This window comes from Marmota flaviventris, chromosome 3 (genome assembly GCF_047511675.1).
Source record: "Marmota flaviventris isolate mMarFla1 chromosome 3, mMarFla1.hap1, whole genome shotgun sequence".
NCBI lineage: Eukaryota > Metazoa > Chordata > Mammalia > Rodentia > Sciuridae > Marmota > Marmota flaviventris.
The window spans coordinates 126,070,255-126,084,623 of record NC_092500.1 but is presented as its reverse complement, the minus strand read 5'-3'; the positions used below and the strand labels follow the sequence as shown (position 1 = coordinate 126,084,623).

The 14,369-nt window shown below is 39.8% G+C and overlaps 1 protein-coding gene across 1 annotated transcript in view; it reads left to right on the top strand.

The window, feature by feature from the left end:
• The window catches only part of LOC114104822 (uncharacterized), a 419,591-nt gene that overhangs the window by 324,511 nt on the left and 80,711 nt on the right, over positions 1 to 14,369 (top strand). The window contains 4 exon segments of the mRNA XM_071609308.1: positions 5,517 to 5,609; positions 5,687 to 6,001; positions 7,104 to 7,418; positions 12,703 to 13,017. Coding sequence (XP_071465409.1) covers positions 5,517 to 5,609; positions 5,687 to 6,001; positions 7,104 to 7,418; positions 12,703 to 13,017 — 1,038 coding nt within the window.

Genomic DNA, 14,369 nt, shown 5'->3' with positions numbered 1-14,369 from the left:
CTCCCTCAGACCCTAAGTTTGTAGAGCTTGGGGCTGAGATCCCCCAGCGAATTTGCTTGCCCTCCTGTAGCCACGCCCCCGGTAGCTGGTGCAAGAGACCTCAGTTGTCAGCACTGGTGGGAGCGGTAGCCGGGAGTTCCGCGCCGCGAGTCCCGCGCCACTCCTGATTCCCTCGGTCTGGTTGTTGCATTCACAGGAGAGCTGGGATTGGCCCTTAAGTTTTCCCTGCTGTGTGGAGAGAGATGACTAGGGGATTACACACCTGTCGCGCTGGTTTCAATGCAGTTATCTCCTCTGCCCGTGACGCCGTTTCTCTGCCATGGTGATATCCCATGCAAATGGTGACCGTTTGTTCCCTTTGCCTGGTGACCAATGCAACGGGTGGGTCCTGACTGTCTCTCCCAATCCCCGTTTCAGTCCTGTGGCCACTGCCTATGAAGGCTCGGTTGGCTTTTACCTCTGTAAGTTCCTAAGGGCCGGCCAATTATTTCAGCGGGATCGTTAGTGCTGAGTCACAGGAAGCAGGTGAACCGGAGCTTAATTGCCTCCGATTCGGGCTCTGTGTGTGTGTTCTGAGGGGCCCAGCCTGTATACCCCAGATCCACGTCAGCTCAGCATTGCCTAGTGATCATGAGCAAACAGCATTTAGACAGTTTACGGCTCCCTATGCCCGCGCAGTTGAAGATGTCAGAGACTTGATCTCTCTGCGCCTGCCACCATGTTACATCTCATCAATGATATTCATGTTGCCCTTACAGCTTCCTGGCATAAGCAAGTTCTTGGGATTATACAAACTGCTGCTTCTGTTTCCAGTCCAGATTTCTAGAAATGAAACCCTGCCGCCGTCGCCTCCGTCTCTGGGCCGCGCTGACGAGCGCCGCGCTTGTCTGCGACCGTAGCAGAGCCGCCCTGGCCTCCGCAGCTCTTCAGCCCGGTGCCCGGCCCCAGGGGCCCAAGCGGCTGCCGCCGTGGCTCTCCGTCCCCCTCCTCCGGAGCACGGGTACCCTGGCAGGGGGGTGCAGAACGACCCCAGAGCAGGCTCTGCCCGAAGGTGCATCGGCGAACAGGCCACCGAGACGCTCGAGGCTGCAGTCCAGCCTTCGGAGGACAGGGCTCGGCTCGCAGCCCAGCTCCAACCTCTAGGTGTGGCTGCCGGACAGTGTATACAGAGCCATCAAGACAGCAAGCAGAAAGCAAATGGCGGCTCCCGCCGAGTGGATTTTCGGCACAGAAACCACAGCCCCGCCAACAATCCCAATCCACAAACTCTCCCTGTATAAAAAATATTCAAAAAAAAGAAAAAAAAGGCGGGGCGCACTGAGCTTTCTTTGCCTCAGGTACTTACAATCCACTGCTGATTACACATTCAGCTTCTCCGCCTGGAGCGAAGCGAAAGAGGAAGCCTGATTCTTCTCAATGATCATTCATCTTTCAAGCTCTGTCAAAGGGTATTAAGAGGAATAGTTTTAAAGTAAGCATTATTACTTATTGAAATTCATAGAGAACAATGTATAACAATGAATGACAGCTTTGTCAAGTTTCTCACCTGGACCATCAGAGAGCTTCAGTTACCCCTAGAAGTCACCTGCACATCCCTCCAGTCACTGTGCTCTCCTCTCCTCCAAAGAAGACCACTCTAATGTTTGTTGCCAAAGAAAGATTTGTAAGCTTTTGACTTTTATGTAAAATCATGCAGTATCTTCTCTTGCTGTGTCTACTTTGACTCCACATTGTGCTTAGAATTCAACCATTTTGCTATTTGTAGCAGAACTTCAATTATTATTATTATTATTATTATTATTATTATTTTGCTTTTGAGTTTTCTGCTGAATGACCACATGACCATGTATTGATAGAGTCAACTGACATTAAGTTTTGACACTTGTTGGCTTCCCAAATAATGATCGCATATATTAACTTGACAATAGCTTTTTGTACAAATATGTATGTATTTGTATCAGGTTTGTAATCCTTGTGCTTTTACTTTCACTCTCTTAATATGATATTCTTTCAGGTGTCAAATGTTCTTAATGAATCATAGCTCATCAACATTTTTGTACACAAAATACAACATTTACACCATGATATCATAAACACATTCTCCCAGATTGTCTTATATGTGCTTAGTTATTTTTCTTTTGCATATAATTGTACAGTATCTGGGGTTGATATTGTATGGTTATGTATGATGTGAAGAAAAGTTTCACATTATTATTTGGAGAGTAAGTTGACTCAGCATTATTACTGAAAGAACATTTTCCCACCACAAGGTCACCTTTGAGATAAACAGTACATATTTTCCTACTCATTCTATACTCTGTTCCATTCAATTCTGTAGTTTGTGTATTCTTACAGCAGTACTTACCTCCTTAATTATTATAACTTTTTAGCATGTCTGAGTAAGTTTTCTTTAAAGATTAAACTAATTCTTCTAATTGTGTAGCTTCTTTTGCCTAATGCATTACTCATACTTGGTCATATGCATTTCACATAAATTTTAGAAACAACTTTATATATATATATATATATATATATATATATATATATATATATATATATATATATGAATGATGGAATTTAGGTTGACATTGGATTTGGACTACACATGAATATGGAGATAATTGACTTCCAAGGTATATCAAATTTCTCTTAGAGATTATACATAGCTTTTATGATGTTTACTTCTCATGTTTTTGTGTTTGATGCCATTAATGTGTCTTTTGGTGAAATATCCTAGGAATGTGTTCAAATTGTTTTCACCTTTATTTTTAGTATGTGTTTGGGGAGCTGGTTTTTCTTTTTTATTTCTTTCATTTTATTTGTTTATGTTAATTTGATAATTCTGAAAAAATTTCAAGGATAGTATAAAATTTCCAAGTAACCCTAACCAGATTTCCAAATGTCATTATTTTACTATATTCCATCCTTCCTCTCCATTTATGCCTAAATTAATCAAATCTTTCTGAATGAGTAGTTAAGAGTAGGTGAGTAGGTGGATAATGTAATATGTCCCATTACTCCTAAAATGTTATCAAGAATTTCATATATTAACACAGCATTGTTGCCAATTCCATAAATCCACCTTGCTGTAATATGATTATATAGAGTATTAATCTTGTTCATAATTTTACTAATTTTCCTAAATAAGTTATTCACAGTAAAAAATGTATGATAATGTACTGCATTCAGTTCTCATGTTTTGTTATATTTTTTACTATGAAACTCTTTAAATTTTCTTTGTATGCCATGGTAATGATATTTTTGAAGAATACAAGCCAATAATTATATGAAAGTTCTCACTTTGAGCTATGACAATAAGAAAAAAAATAAATCGTAATAAGAGAACTTGGAAATTGATGTTTGAGTATGTTCTATATAAATGAAAATTGGCTTTGACATTTCCCAAAGTAGAAATTTAAACTATATATGTTAGAAAAATTAAAATACAAAACATGTCTTTTTAAGTTAATTTCAATAATTTTTAGATCACATTGGACACATCTAGTGCTATAAATATGACCTACCCTGTAGCAATCTCCTCTCTATTTTCCAGTGGACTCCTTTTTACTTCCATATATGACAGAGGACTTGGGTACTTGTCTTTCTGTATGTGAACAGTGTTTTCCAGTACCATCTGTTTTGATGTAAATGACAGGATTTCAGTCTTCTTATGGCTGTATATACATATCATCTATACTTCATAATTTTTTCTTTCAGTGAGCACTTGGAGTGATTCCATACCATAGCTATTGTAAATAGTGCCATAACGAACATGGGAATGTAAGAATCCTGTGTTTCATAGTAAATGTAATCTTGGCGGCTATTGCTGCATAATAAATTTTTCCTGAACATAGCAATTCAAATAAAAATTATATTTTATTTTTCTCATGATTTGTAGATTCATAAATTTGGCAAGGGCTCTTGGCAGTTGCCTCTTGTAATCTCTCATGAGGTTGCACTTGGATCTCATCTGCAGCTGAGGTCATTGAAGACTTGACCAAGCTGGGAATCCAGGATATTTCATTCACATGGCTGGCAGTGTAAAGTTCACCTGGGGTTGCTGACAGAATCACCTACAAATGCTGTCTCCCCCATGGTAGTCCTTACAGAGTAGATTTCCCAATAAGCAAACATCCTACAAAGTCAAGAGGAGGAAGCCTGACTTTCTAAGCTAGGTTCTTAAGTCAAGCTGTTCAGGCTTCATCACATTCTATTGCTTATAGGCAACTCACCACTGTCAGTCCAGATTTGGGCCTAGGAGGAATGGATAGAGTGTGAAATTTTTTTGATATTTTTAAACACTATATGTTTATTAAATATCCTACTTTATGTATTTTCTATTTTTACTTCAGAACTATCAAACCAAAAGTCAAATGTTTTCTGTGATATGTGAAAGCTAACCTACAAAAAGAAGATGGGGCAGTGAAGGGAAGAACAGAAATGCAGTAGATTAGAAAATGGGCTATATAGGGAAGGGAGAGGGATAAGAGAAGGACAGTGGAAAGAATCTGACAGAGTTTTCCCAAGTGTATGCATGAAAACATCACAGGGAATCCCACCATCATGTACATCAATAAGAATGAAACTCTAACTAGAATAAGATATATTCCATGCTTGTATTATCGCTTAAAATGGATTCTTATGTCGCATATAACTAAAACGAGTCATAATATATTAAAAAATTGTGGCCCTAAGTACCTAAAACTTGTAGAATTTTAAGAATGTTAGGTTATCTCATCATCTCTCTTAGTTCCCTATTATATATTTTATCCTGTTGTATTTCTGTGCTTCACTCAGTATTTTCCCATGTTCTTCCACTTACTATTTCTATTTTGAAGAGCATCTACACTATTTTTAGACTCATCCACTAGTCCTTATTTTTATCTACTGACTTTTGAAAGTAACGCATGACTCTAAAATATTTATTGGATTTTTGTTAATTATTTCTCTGCCAAGATGCACATCATATGAAACCTTCAGAAAGGTATTTTGCCTCTTCTGTTCAGTCTAATTAGGGTAGATCACCTTAAGTAAAAATGATTGAAGTGTCTAGAAATGGGCACCATCTAAAAAAAACCTCTACTTTCAGTTCACAGAATGTGATGCAAGATTTCTGGATGTTCAACAGAATTCCACCTCTTTGGTCCAAACTAAATTACACATGTGTATTCCCAGGGAAATGAGGCAAACATGCTGATATTTTCAGAATCTCACCTACTAACTTTGAATGAAATATGGCTAAAGGGGAAAATACCTGACTCTATCTTTCACTTTTCTCTAAACTTGACTCTAAAAGTCTTGTTGCCTAATATGCACTAATATGTTCCACTTTCCTAAACTCATTCCTAGGTGTGTGCTTAAAACAAAAAAAGTCTAGCATAATAAAAAGCAGAAATCTCCATTAGAAGATAAGCTTTGAAGATAGAAATTTAATGCTCCTTTGCAACAGCTTTCACCTCAGATGTCATCACTAGCTACTATGTACTTTAATTCAGGTTTCTTTTCTCATTTGGTAGGAAACCAGACCCAGTTGCTGCCCCAGTATAATGACTCCTGGTCTGACCCAGCAGGCTCTGCAACCTCAGAGGGCCAAATTGCCAACTGCTTAGGTGAGCAAGGACCCCAGAACAAGAGCTTTCTCATTACCTGTGGAAATGCCCACTGACATGACCCTATCTCTCCTCAGACAGCAGACAGCTCCGCCTGGTGGACGGGGGCAGTCCCTGTGCAGGGAGAGTGGAGATCCTGCAGCAGGGCTCCTGGGGCTCCCTCTGTGATGACAGCTGGGACCTGAGTGATGCCCATGTGGTGTGCAGACAGCTGGTCTGTGGAGTGTCCCTGGAGGCCACCATCTCTGCTCACTTTGGAGAGGGATCAGGGCCCTTCTGGCTGGATGAGCTGAACTGCACAGGAGAGGAGGCCCATGTGTGGCAGTGCCCTTCCCAGGGCTGGGGGCAACACAACTGCAGTCACAAGGAGGATGCTGGGGTCATCTGCTCAGGTCTGTGGTGCACACTGTTCACAGATAGGGGAGGGCAAGGGAAGGTCTGCAGGGTGGTGCCTGAGCTCTGGGGAAGAGGCTGGGCAGATGTTGACAGGGTAGGGGAGGAGGAGCTCCTCTTACAATTCCTGTTATTTCAGCAGAGGAGAAGATGAGGTCCTTCCATTTTCTGCTGGAGCAACTGAGCTTCAGAACCTTCCTTCTCAACACTGTCCCCTGTCACAGTCATTCTCTACAGTGTCCAATTAAAGCAGCCATCACTCTTCTGTGACCTGTGGGTGCAACATCTTGACCCACTGAATTAGTTTTCTATTTCTGCTGTAACAAGTTTTCATAGATTGAGTGACTCAAACAACACAAATTTATCATCTTACAATTTGTAGGTTAGAAGCCTGACCTGGGTCTGTCTGGCCTATAAACAAGGTGTGAGCAGGATGTAACAGCTAAAGCCTTAGGAAGACTCATTTCCTTCCTTTTGGAGCTTTTAGACATTGCCTGAATTCCTTGTCTCATGGCCCCTTCCTTCTTCAAACCAACAGCAGTGCAATTCTCTGACCATCATTCCATGAACACATTTCCCTCTGATGAGGGCTAGAAAGAATTATCTACTTTGGGGGATACAAGTTTAAGGATATGATTAGATTGTGCTCACCTATGAATCCAGGATGATACAGGATAATCCACAAAAAGATTCTTTACTTAATTATGTCTACAAAGCCCTTATGCAATGGGTAAACTATTCACAGACTCCCAGGATCAGGGAGTGAGCATATTTGGAGCTCCACTGTTGTCCACTCTGTCAGCCATCCTTTTCTAGGGTCTGTCAGATGATTAGTCAGAGAGTAGATAAAGAGTTTATTTACAGCAGAGCCCCCAGGTCAAAGTTACCACCTATTGATTTGCTAATATTACATTTGTGTAAAAACAGAAAGAGCAGTAAAATTTAGCAAAACAGGTTAAAGGGTAAAAACTTCCATTCCTTCACCTAGTGGGCACTTCCTCAGCAGAGTCAGCAATGAGCACTCACTATTTAGGAATAAATGAAAAACAGCAATAAGAGTTCAGTGCTTACTTAGCCCTGATGTCCCTCTTTCTATTTCAGAGTTCCTGGCCCTCAGGCTGGTGAGCCACGACCAAGAGTGTGCTGGGTGGCTGGAGGTTTTCTACAACAACACCTGGGGCAGTGTCTGCCACAGCCCCATGGAACCCATGACTTTGTCCGTGATCTGCAGACAGCTTGGCTGTGGGGAAACTGGGACTCTAGATTTCTTTATTCCTTCCAGGGAAGGTTCTAGACCTTCCTGGGTGGATGGAATTCACTGTCGAAAAACTGACACCTCTCTCTGGCAGTGTCCTTCTGACCCCTGGAAACACCAATCTTGCTCTGCAAAGGAGGAAGCTCATATCACATGTACAGGTGACCTACTGTCTACTTCTGTGTGTTTGTTCTATACCTTTAGGTTGTTGTCAGGAAAGGTTCATATATGCACACATAATGAATGAGTTGAAATAAATCCAAAGAATGAATACTGGATAGAGATTACTTGACCCACTTCTTGAAATTCTGTTTGAAAGGCAGGTGCAAGGAAACCTGCGATGATAGCACTTTATATGAAAAGTACCAAGAGACTGAACTGAGTGTATGGGAGCATAAAGTTATACTCTGATGAATATTCTTAGCAATTACCTAATGCAGTCTTAGATTATATTAATTAATCTGTATTTCCTTAGTGAGAGGGTGAATGATTAGACCTCAGTAATACACATTGCTTGCTAAGTGCTATCAATTTTTTCCCACCAACACAATCAACTCTTGATAGGTATCATGGTGATCATTTATTTCTGATGAGGAAATTCAGGTTTAGAGTAAACACTTCATCTTCCTCACACTTTCAATTGAGTGAGTGACAACTTGGGGAATCCAATACAATAGGCTGTTTACTCTGGAATCCACTACAGATTAGTTTGTTGATGATACATAATTGAGGGATTTATAGGTAAAAACTTAATTCCAGGCAGGAAGAGAGACACAAGAAGAAAATATTGTGCATGCTCTCATGGAGTTTACACTCTAGCGTGACTACACAACCACACATAAATTTGAGTGTCATGAAGGCATGGAAGGTGCTGTGCAAATATGTTCATTGAGGAAGACAGCAATCATATTTAACTTGAGACCTAAATAAGGTCCAATGCACAAGAACATAGAGCATTTTGTCAGTGTAACTACTGAGGTGGTAGGAGCATGGTGGCCTTGAGGGACTGATAAATTTTATCATAAGCAGAGCAGGAAGAATGTGGGGAGAGTGATACCTAATTACCTGGATGGGTAAGAGGAGCTAGAGGCCTCTCAAGGCATGGCACCAATAACAATACGGTTGAAAGGTGTTTGTTAGTCATTTCATCAGCTACATCATGTGGAAGTGCTATGAAATGAGTAGCCTGGTCTCGCTTTATTTTCTTCTTGAACTGATCGCCTCATAGTCTCAGTGGACTTAATTGATACTCTCTCCTATGAGCTTTTCCCATATGCTATTGAAAACTAACATGCCCACTTCATCCCTCTCTCAGAAAACATTCCATGGTGCCTGTTGTAAATTGGAGGCTACCATCTTCCAACTAATTAAAACTATAACGTCCACTTCAGTTTTGTGTTTTAATAAAAACTTGGCTGTCTTCTGAAAACAATGATGTCCTTATCATTTAGAGGCTCCATGATTCCCTTTCAACAGGATATTTCTGGGCCAAATATTGTAATAAAAATATTTCTGCTTTCTTTTGTCATTTTAAACAATTTTTGACATTTTTTTAAATTGATCTTCTTTAAAAATAACTGACAGTGGAATGCATTACAATTCTTATTACACATATAGAGCACAATTTTTTATATCTCTGTTTGTATACAAAATATGTTGACACCAGTTCGTGTCTTCATACATGTACTTTGGATGATGGTGTCCATCACATTCCACAATCCTTGATAATCCCCTGCCCCTCTCTTTCCCTCCCATCACTCTGTCCTATCTAGAATTCATCTATTTCTCCCATGCTCCCCCTCCCTACCCTACTATGAGTCAGCCTCCTTATATCAGAGAAAATATTCAGCATTTTTTTGGGGGGGGATTAGCTAACTTAACTTAGCATTATCTTCTCCAATGCCATCCTGAAAATGCCATGATTTTGAGCTCTTTTATTGTTGAGTAAAATTTCATTGTGTGTATATATATATATATATATATATATATATATATATATATATATATATATATAGAGCACATTTTTTTTATCCATTCATCCACTGAAGGGCATCTAGTTTGGCTCCACAGTTTAGCTATTGTGAATTGTGCTGCTAAAAGACCCAAAAAGCTGCACCAGAAAATTTAAACAATTCTTTTCTTTTTCTTTATGTTCAGCTACTTGAAATTTGCCCCATGAGACGGCACCAGCTACCAGTCCTGTTGGTGTCACTATCCAGTCTGCACACTCCCATCATCCAAGAAGGCTGCTATACCAGGCTCACCAGATTCCTCTTTCTCCTGTTCCTGGTGCTGCCAGCATCATTGAACACAACTGAAAAAACATCCTGGCCTCTCCATTCCTGAATTTCTCCCTTACTCCTCCATACTCCATCTCCCTGTATGACCACACTATTGACCACCACTAACTGTACATCTTGAGATCTTGATTGCATTTTTTCTTCTCTATTGCCTCTTCTCCTTATGCACATATTCTTCATGATCCTTTTCCATATATTTCATCCTCATACATATCCCAAATGTTTTCCCTTAACAGTTTTTCAGTTTTCCACTCCATGATGGCACATGTTCTTCTTACTCTGATTAGACAACATGATGCCCCATTATAATCCTTCCCCTCCAAGTACACTCAACTCCCTGTCTCCTCTGTCAGTGAAAGACAAGAATATTATTACCACTCAGTTACTCCCATTGGGAGATTAATTCACTAATTGGGTTAAGAGTCTCATAACCCAATCATTTCTCCTCTAAAACTTCTTGCATTGTCTTATCCAGAGCTTTTGGGAAACACCTCACATCCAAACCATAATATCCACCAAGTCTTGAGCAGGGCTAGGTCTTGGTTACAATAAGGTACTACCTCACTCTAGTGACTGGAGGTGTAGCTCAGTGGCAAAGCACACCCAACATGTTTGAGATTCTTGGCTTAATCACCAACAAGACTCAGAAGGAAGAAAGTGAATAAAGGAGTACCAACCACATAAACATAAATCAGCTATATAAATACAGTAATAATCAAATAAACTCAATAACAACTATGAAAGCAGTAACAATAGATAAGGGAAAGAATAAATGTAGAATGAACAAGAAAGTAAATTAATAAAAGGAAAATTAATTCAAAAAGGAAGATTGCAGAAGAAAGTGCAAAAAGAAGAAAGGGAATAAACAATAAGAAGAAAACTATTTTATATAAAAAAGATGAAAAAGAAGAAAGAAAAAATCATTTTAAAGAATTTTAAAATGCACTAAATACATAGTATTAAGGAATATATAATAATGTGTACATTAAAAAGAAAAAAAAAGTGTGTCAAAAATTCCTCCTACACAAGATACTTGCATGCAGAAATCTCTTTTTTGTTCATTTAACATTTGAATCCATCAGATATATAGGATAAACTAGGCTAAAAAATAAACCAATTCTAGTTCCTTTGAATTCCCATCAAAAGGAGATAGGTGTGATATGTTGCCTGCACTGTGCTCCTCAGTTCCTACCATGGAGGTTAAGGAATATTGATGGGACAGGCCATCATCCTGCTGGAGAGGTTCTGTTTCAAATAGTTGAGGCATAGCAACAGTCAAAGTCACCACAAGCCCTGCCTTCAGTGTTTCTGGAAACAACTTGTAGAAAAACTCTGCTCCAGAGACCTCATTCCCATGGGGGCATACCAAGTGTCCTAGTCATAGTGAATCCCTGGAATGCCTGTGAAAAGTGGTGTAAACATCAAACCCTTGAGCTCCACCCTGAGATGGGGCACAGGAATGGGGTTAATCACCAGATGTTGTCTCAGCTCTCAGACCTGGAACACTCCTTTTCACATAGAAAAGGCCTACATATCAATGAGGCCTCTAGTCCCTTCTCTACTACTATCTCAGCATGTTTGTGGAAATCAGTCTTCTTGAGACTATAGGCGCTCACTACCCACCCTGTCACTGTGGAAGGGTGACCCAAGGACCTCAAATTATGATTAATTCATATTTTGTAATTCTAACACAGTTTAGCCCATACAATAGGACCCTTCTCATGATGGCTCTCAGTAATATCACTCTGAGAACTTGCTGAGCAATGAGATGAATTCCTCCTATAAAGCTCTCTTGTTGTACTGAAGGAGTCCCTCTCAAAACAACTCCCCAAACTTGATCTAAAGCTTGTAAGAACCATGTGTTTCTTCCACATGTAAGACAGCTGGAGTTGAAGTTGTTAATTGCTTTGTAGTTTTATCTGGTCTGCCTTAATGCTTCTCCATCTCATTGACACTTCTTGTCATTTCTTTATTAGTTCCTGGTGTTTTTCCTCTTTCTCTTCTCAGAATAGAGCTTCCCCTGTGTTCCCTGACTCTTGTCACTCACAGAGCCACAAAAAGTGTACTTCTATTCTGCTATTTGCCTCCTCATCAAGAACTCCTGGTAGGAAGTCCAAGCACAGATTAAATATATTTGGGGGAAAGTAGCATTCTATGATTCATAGGGGCATTTGGGCAATGTCAACATCTGTCATCATCTATACAGGAAGGTTGCCCAAACTACCTAAAGCAAACACAAATTTGAAATTAAATATCCATATTTAAACTATGAAGCCTAGAATCATTAGTGAAATATATTGCATTAACTATGGTTTGTTTTATGATCCATTAATTTTTCAGTCTTAATGCCTATATAATTACATTTTTCCCCTGAATTCATAGCTGTCACCTGAGACTTCTAATGATCTCATCCCCATTTCCTACTCCATCTCCTGTACTTTCATCATTCCAAATCTCTGTCCATAAATACTCATATGTATTTGCTTTATAAGAAACCAATGCAGATACTGGCCCATTACACTAATTCTTAGAAATCATTCAGAAAAGACACTTTCAGCTACTCAAATTATGAATCTCTGCATTTCTCAAATAGTTTTGTCACATCATATGCAGAACTCTACCAACAGCAAGTTTTACTCTGATCAGATCTACATAATAACTTCTACCTGAGACTACTCACTTTATTACTTTGTGTTTAGTTCCACTTCTTATTCTTTCCCAATTAATTCTCCCACATTATGGTAGAAACTGAGACTTACCTACTACCCTAGTATAATGAATGATTCCATGTCTTACACAGCAAGCTCTGCATTATGAAAATAGATCTGCCAACTGCTTGGTTGGAGGAGGGAGTACCACATGACAAAAGAACCCTTATCAGCCAATGCGGTGGCACACATCTGTAATCCCAGCTGTTCAGGAGGCTGAGGCACAAGGATTTTGAGTTCAAAGCCAGCCTCAGCAAAATGAGGCCCTAAGCAACTTAATGAGACCCTGTCTCTAAATAAAATATAAATAGGGCTGGGGATATGGCTCAGTGGTTGAGTGCCCCTGAGTTCAATCCCCAGTACACCCCTGCTCCCCCAAAAGAACCCTTCTCATTCTCTTTGTAAATACAGCCATTGACATGATTCTTTCTCCTCAGAGAGCCCAAAGCTCCGCCTGGTGGATGGTGGCAGTCGCTGTGCAGGCAGAGTGGAAATCCTTCACCAGCATTCCTGGGGCACTGTCTGTGGTGACAGCTGGGACCTGAAAGATGCCCATGTGGTGTGCAGACAACTAGGCTGTGGAGTGGCCTTCAATGCCTTGCTATATGCACAATTTGGAAAGGGATCGGGGCCCATCTGGCTGACAGAGCTGGCGTGCACAGGAGAGGAAGCCTACTTGTGGAATTGCACTGCCCTGGGCTGGGGAAAGAACAACTGTGGGCACTCTAAAGATGCAGGAGTCATCTGCTCAGGTATGGTTAGTGCATTCTCCACTACCTAAGAGAATGGAAGGTTCCAGGAAGTAGTGTCTGATTCCTGGGGGACTAAAGAATGAATTGTCCAGAGAGTACTAAGAGGAGAGGACTAAGAGGTCCTTCCCTGAATCCACAGATTCGGGGACAGCAGGGGTGAAGCTCTTCATTTATTCCTGTCCTGTAAATCTCTAATATTGTCCTTTCCCTTCTCAACTTTTTTACTTGACAAGATATATTTTGTAGAGTATTTCAACTTAAAATCAATCTTCATGATTTTGTTTCTCTAATTTATTATTTTGAGGATTACATATAAATTGGTCCACACACTCTGTTTGCAATACTTTTCAAAGGATAGACAAGAAAGTGGCCATACTTCTCTCAGTTGAATTGAGTGCTTACATATGTAAAGTCAAAGATATTTTGCACTAGGTTAATAGGTATGTGGGTAGAGGGATCAAACACATTACAAGGAAATTTATGGATTAAAGGAAAGTTAAAATACTTCTTTCCAGATTCAAATATCAAAATCTTAGTTTATTGGTAGGAAGGTCCAGAGAACCATTAGTGAAATGCTGTGAGTAACAATTTCTCCTTTCATATCTATTTCAGTATATTCTCTCTATGTTTTGTTTTCCAAAATTTTTTGTTTAAACTCATATTGTGAGGTGAATTTAACACTGTGCTGTTATATCAATGTTGGAAATAGTAAAATATTAATACATATTTATTATGGTATGAGATTATGTAGTTTAGGATTCAGATCAAGGTGGTTATTCAGTGATCTCCCACAAATATCCCATGTAAACATTTTTCACAAACTAAAAAACTTGATAGGAGAAAATAAATGAGGTGTATGAAAAGAAAAGAAAGCAGGTGAGTGTCTGCTTTTATGATAATATAAAGAAAAGACACATTGAAGGAGAGAAGAAAATAAGAGTTGTGCTTTCCCTAAATCTAAGAAGCCCAGCATGAAGAAAGACTCATTCTTCTTGGGGAATGGAAAGGTAATTAAGTCCAAGCCTTAGACTTGAAACTCAGAACTAGGCAGGTGCCCAGTAGAGCCCAACTATCCTTGTCCCCATGCCAGTAACCTCAGATGGAGACTCAGGAACTGGGTTTAGTTGGGCAGCAAAGAGACTGTCTCCACCCCAACTGTTCCAAGATGTCTTGACAGAAAGAAAATCAAGACTCCACTTGTTAAGGAACAGGACACAAGAGCAGAAACAGGATTTTGTCTTAAAGCAAAATTCAAGGCTCACCATTGTGATACTCTTTACTCAGTAGGAATTAGAGGCCTTAAATGTAGGACTAACCTCATAGAGAGAGCAAGACTGTGTGCTGGTGGGACA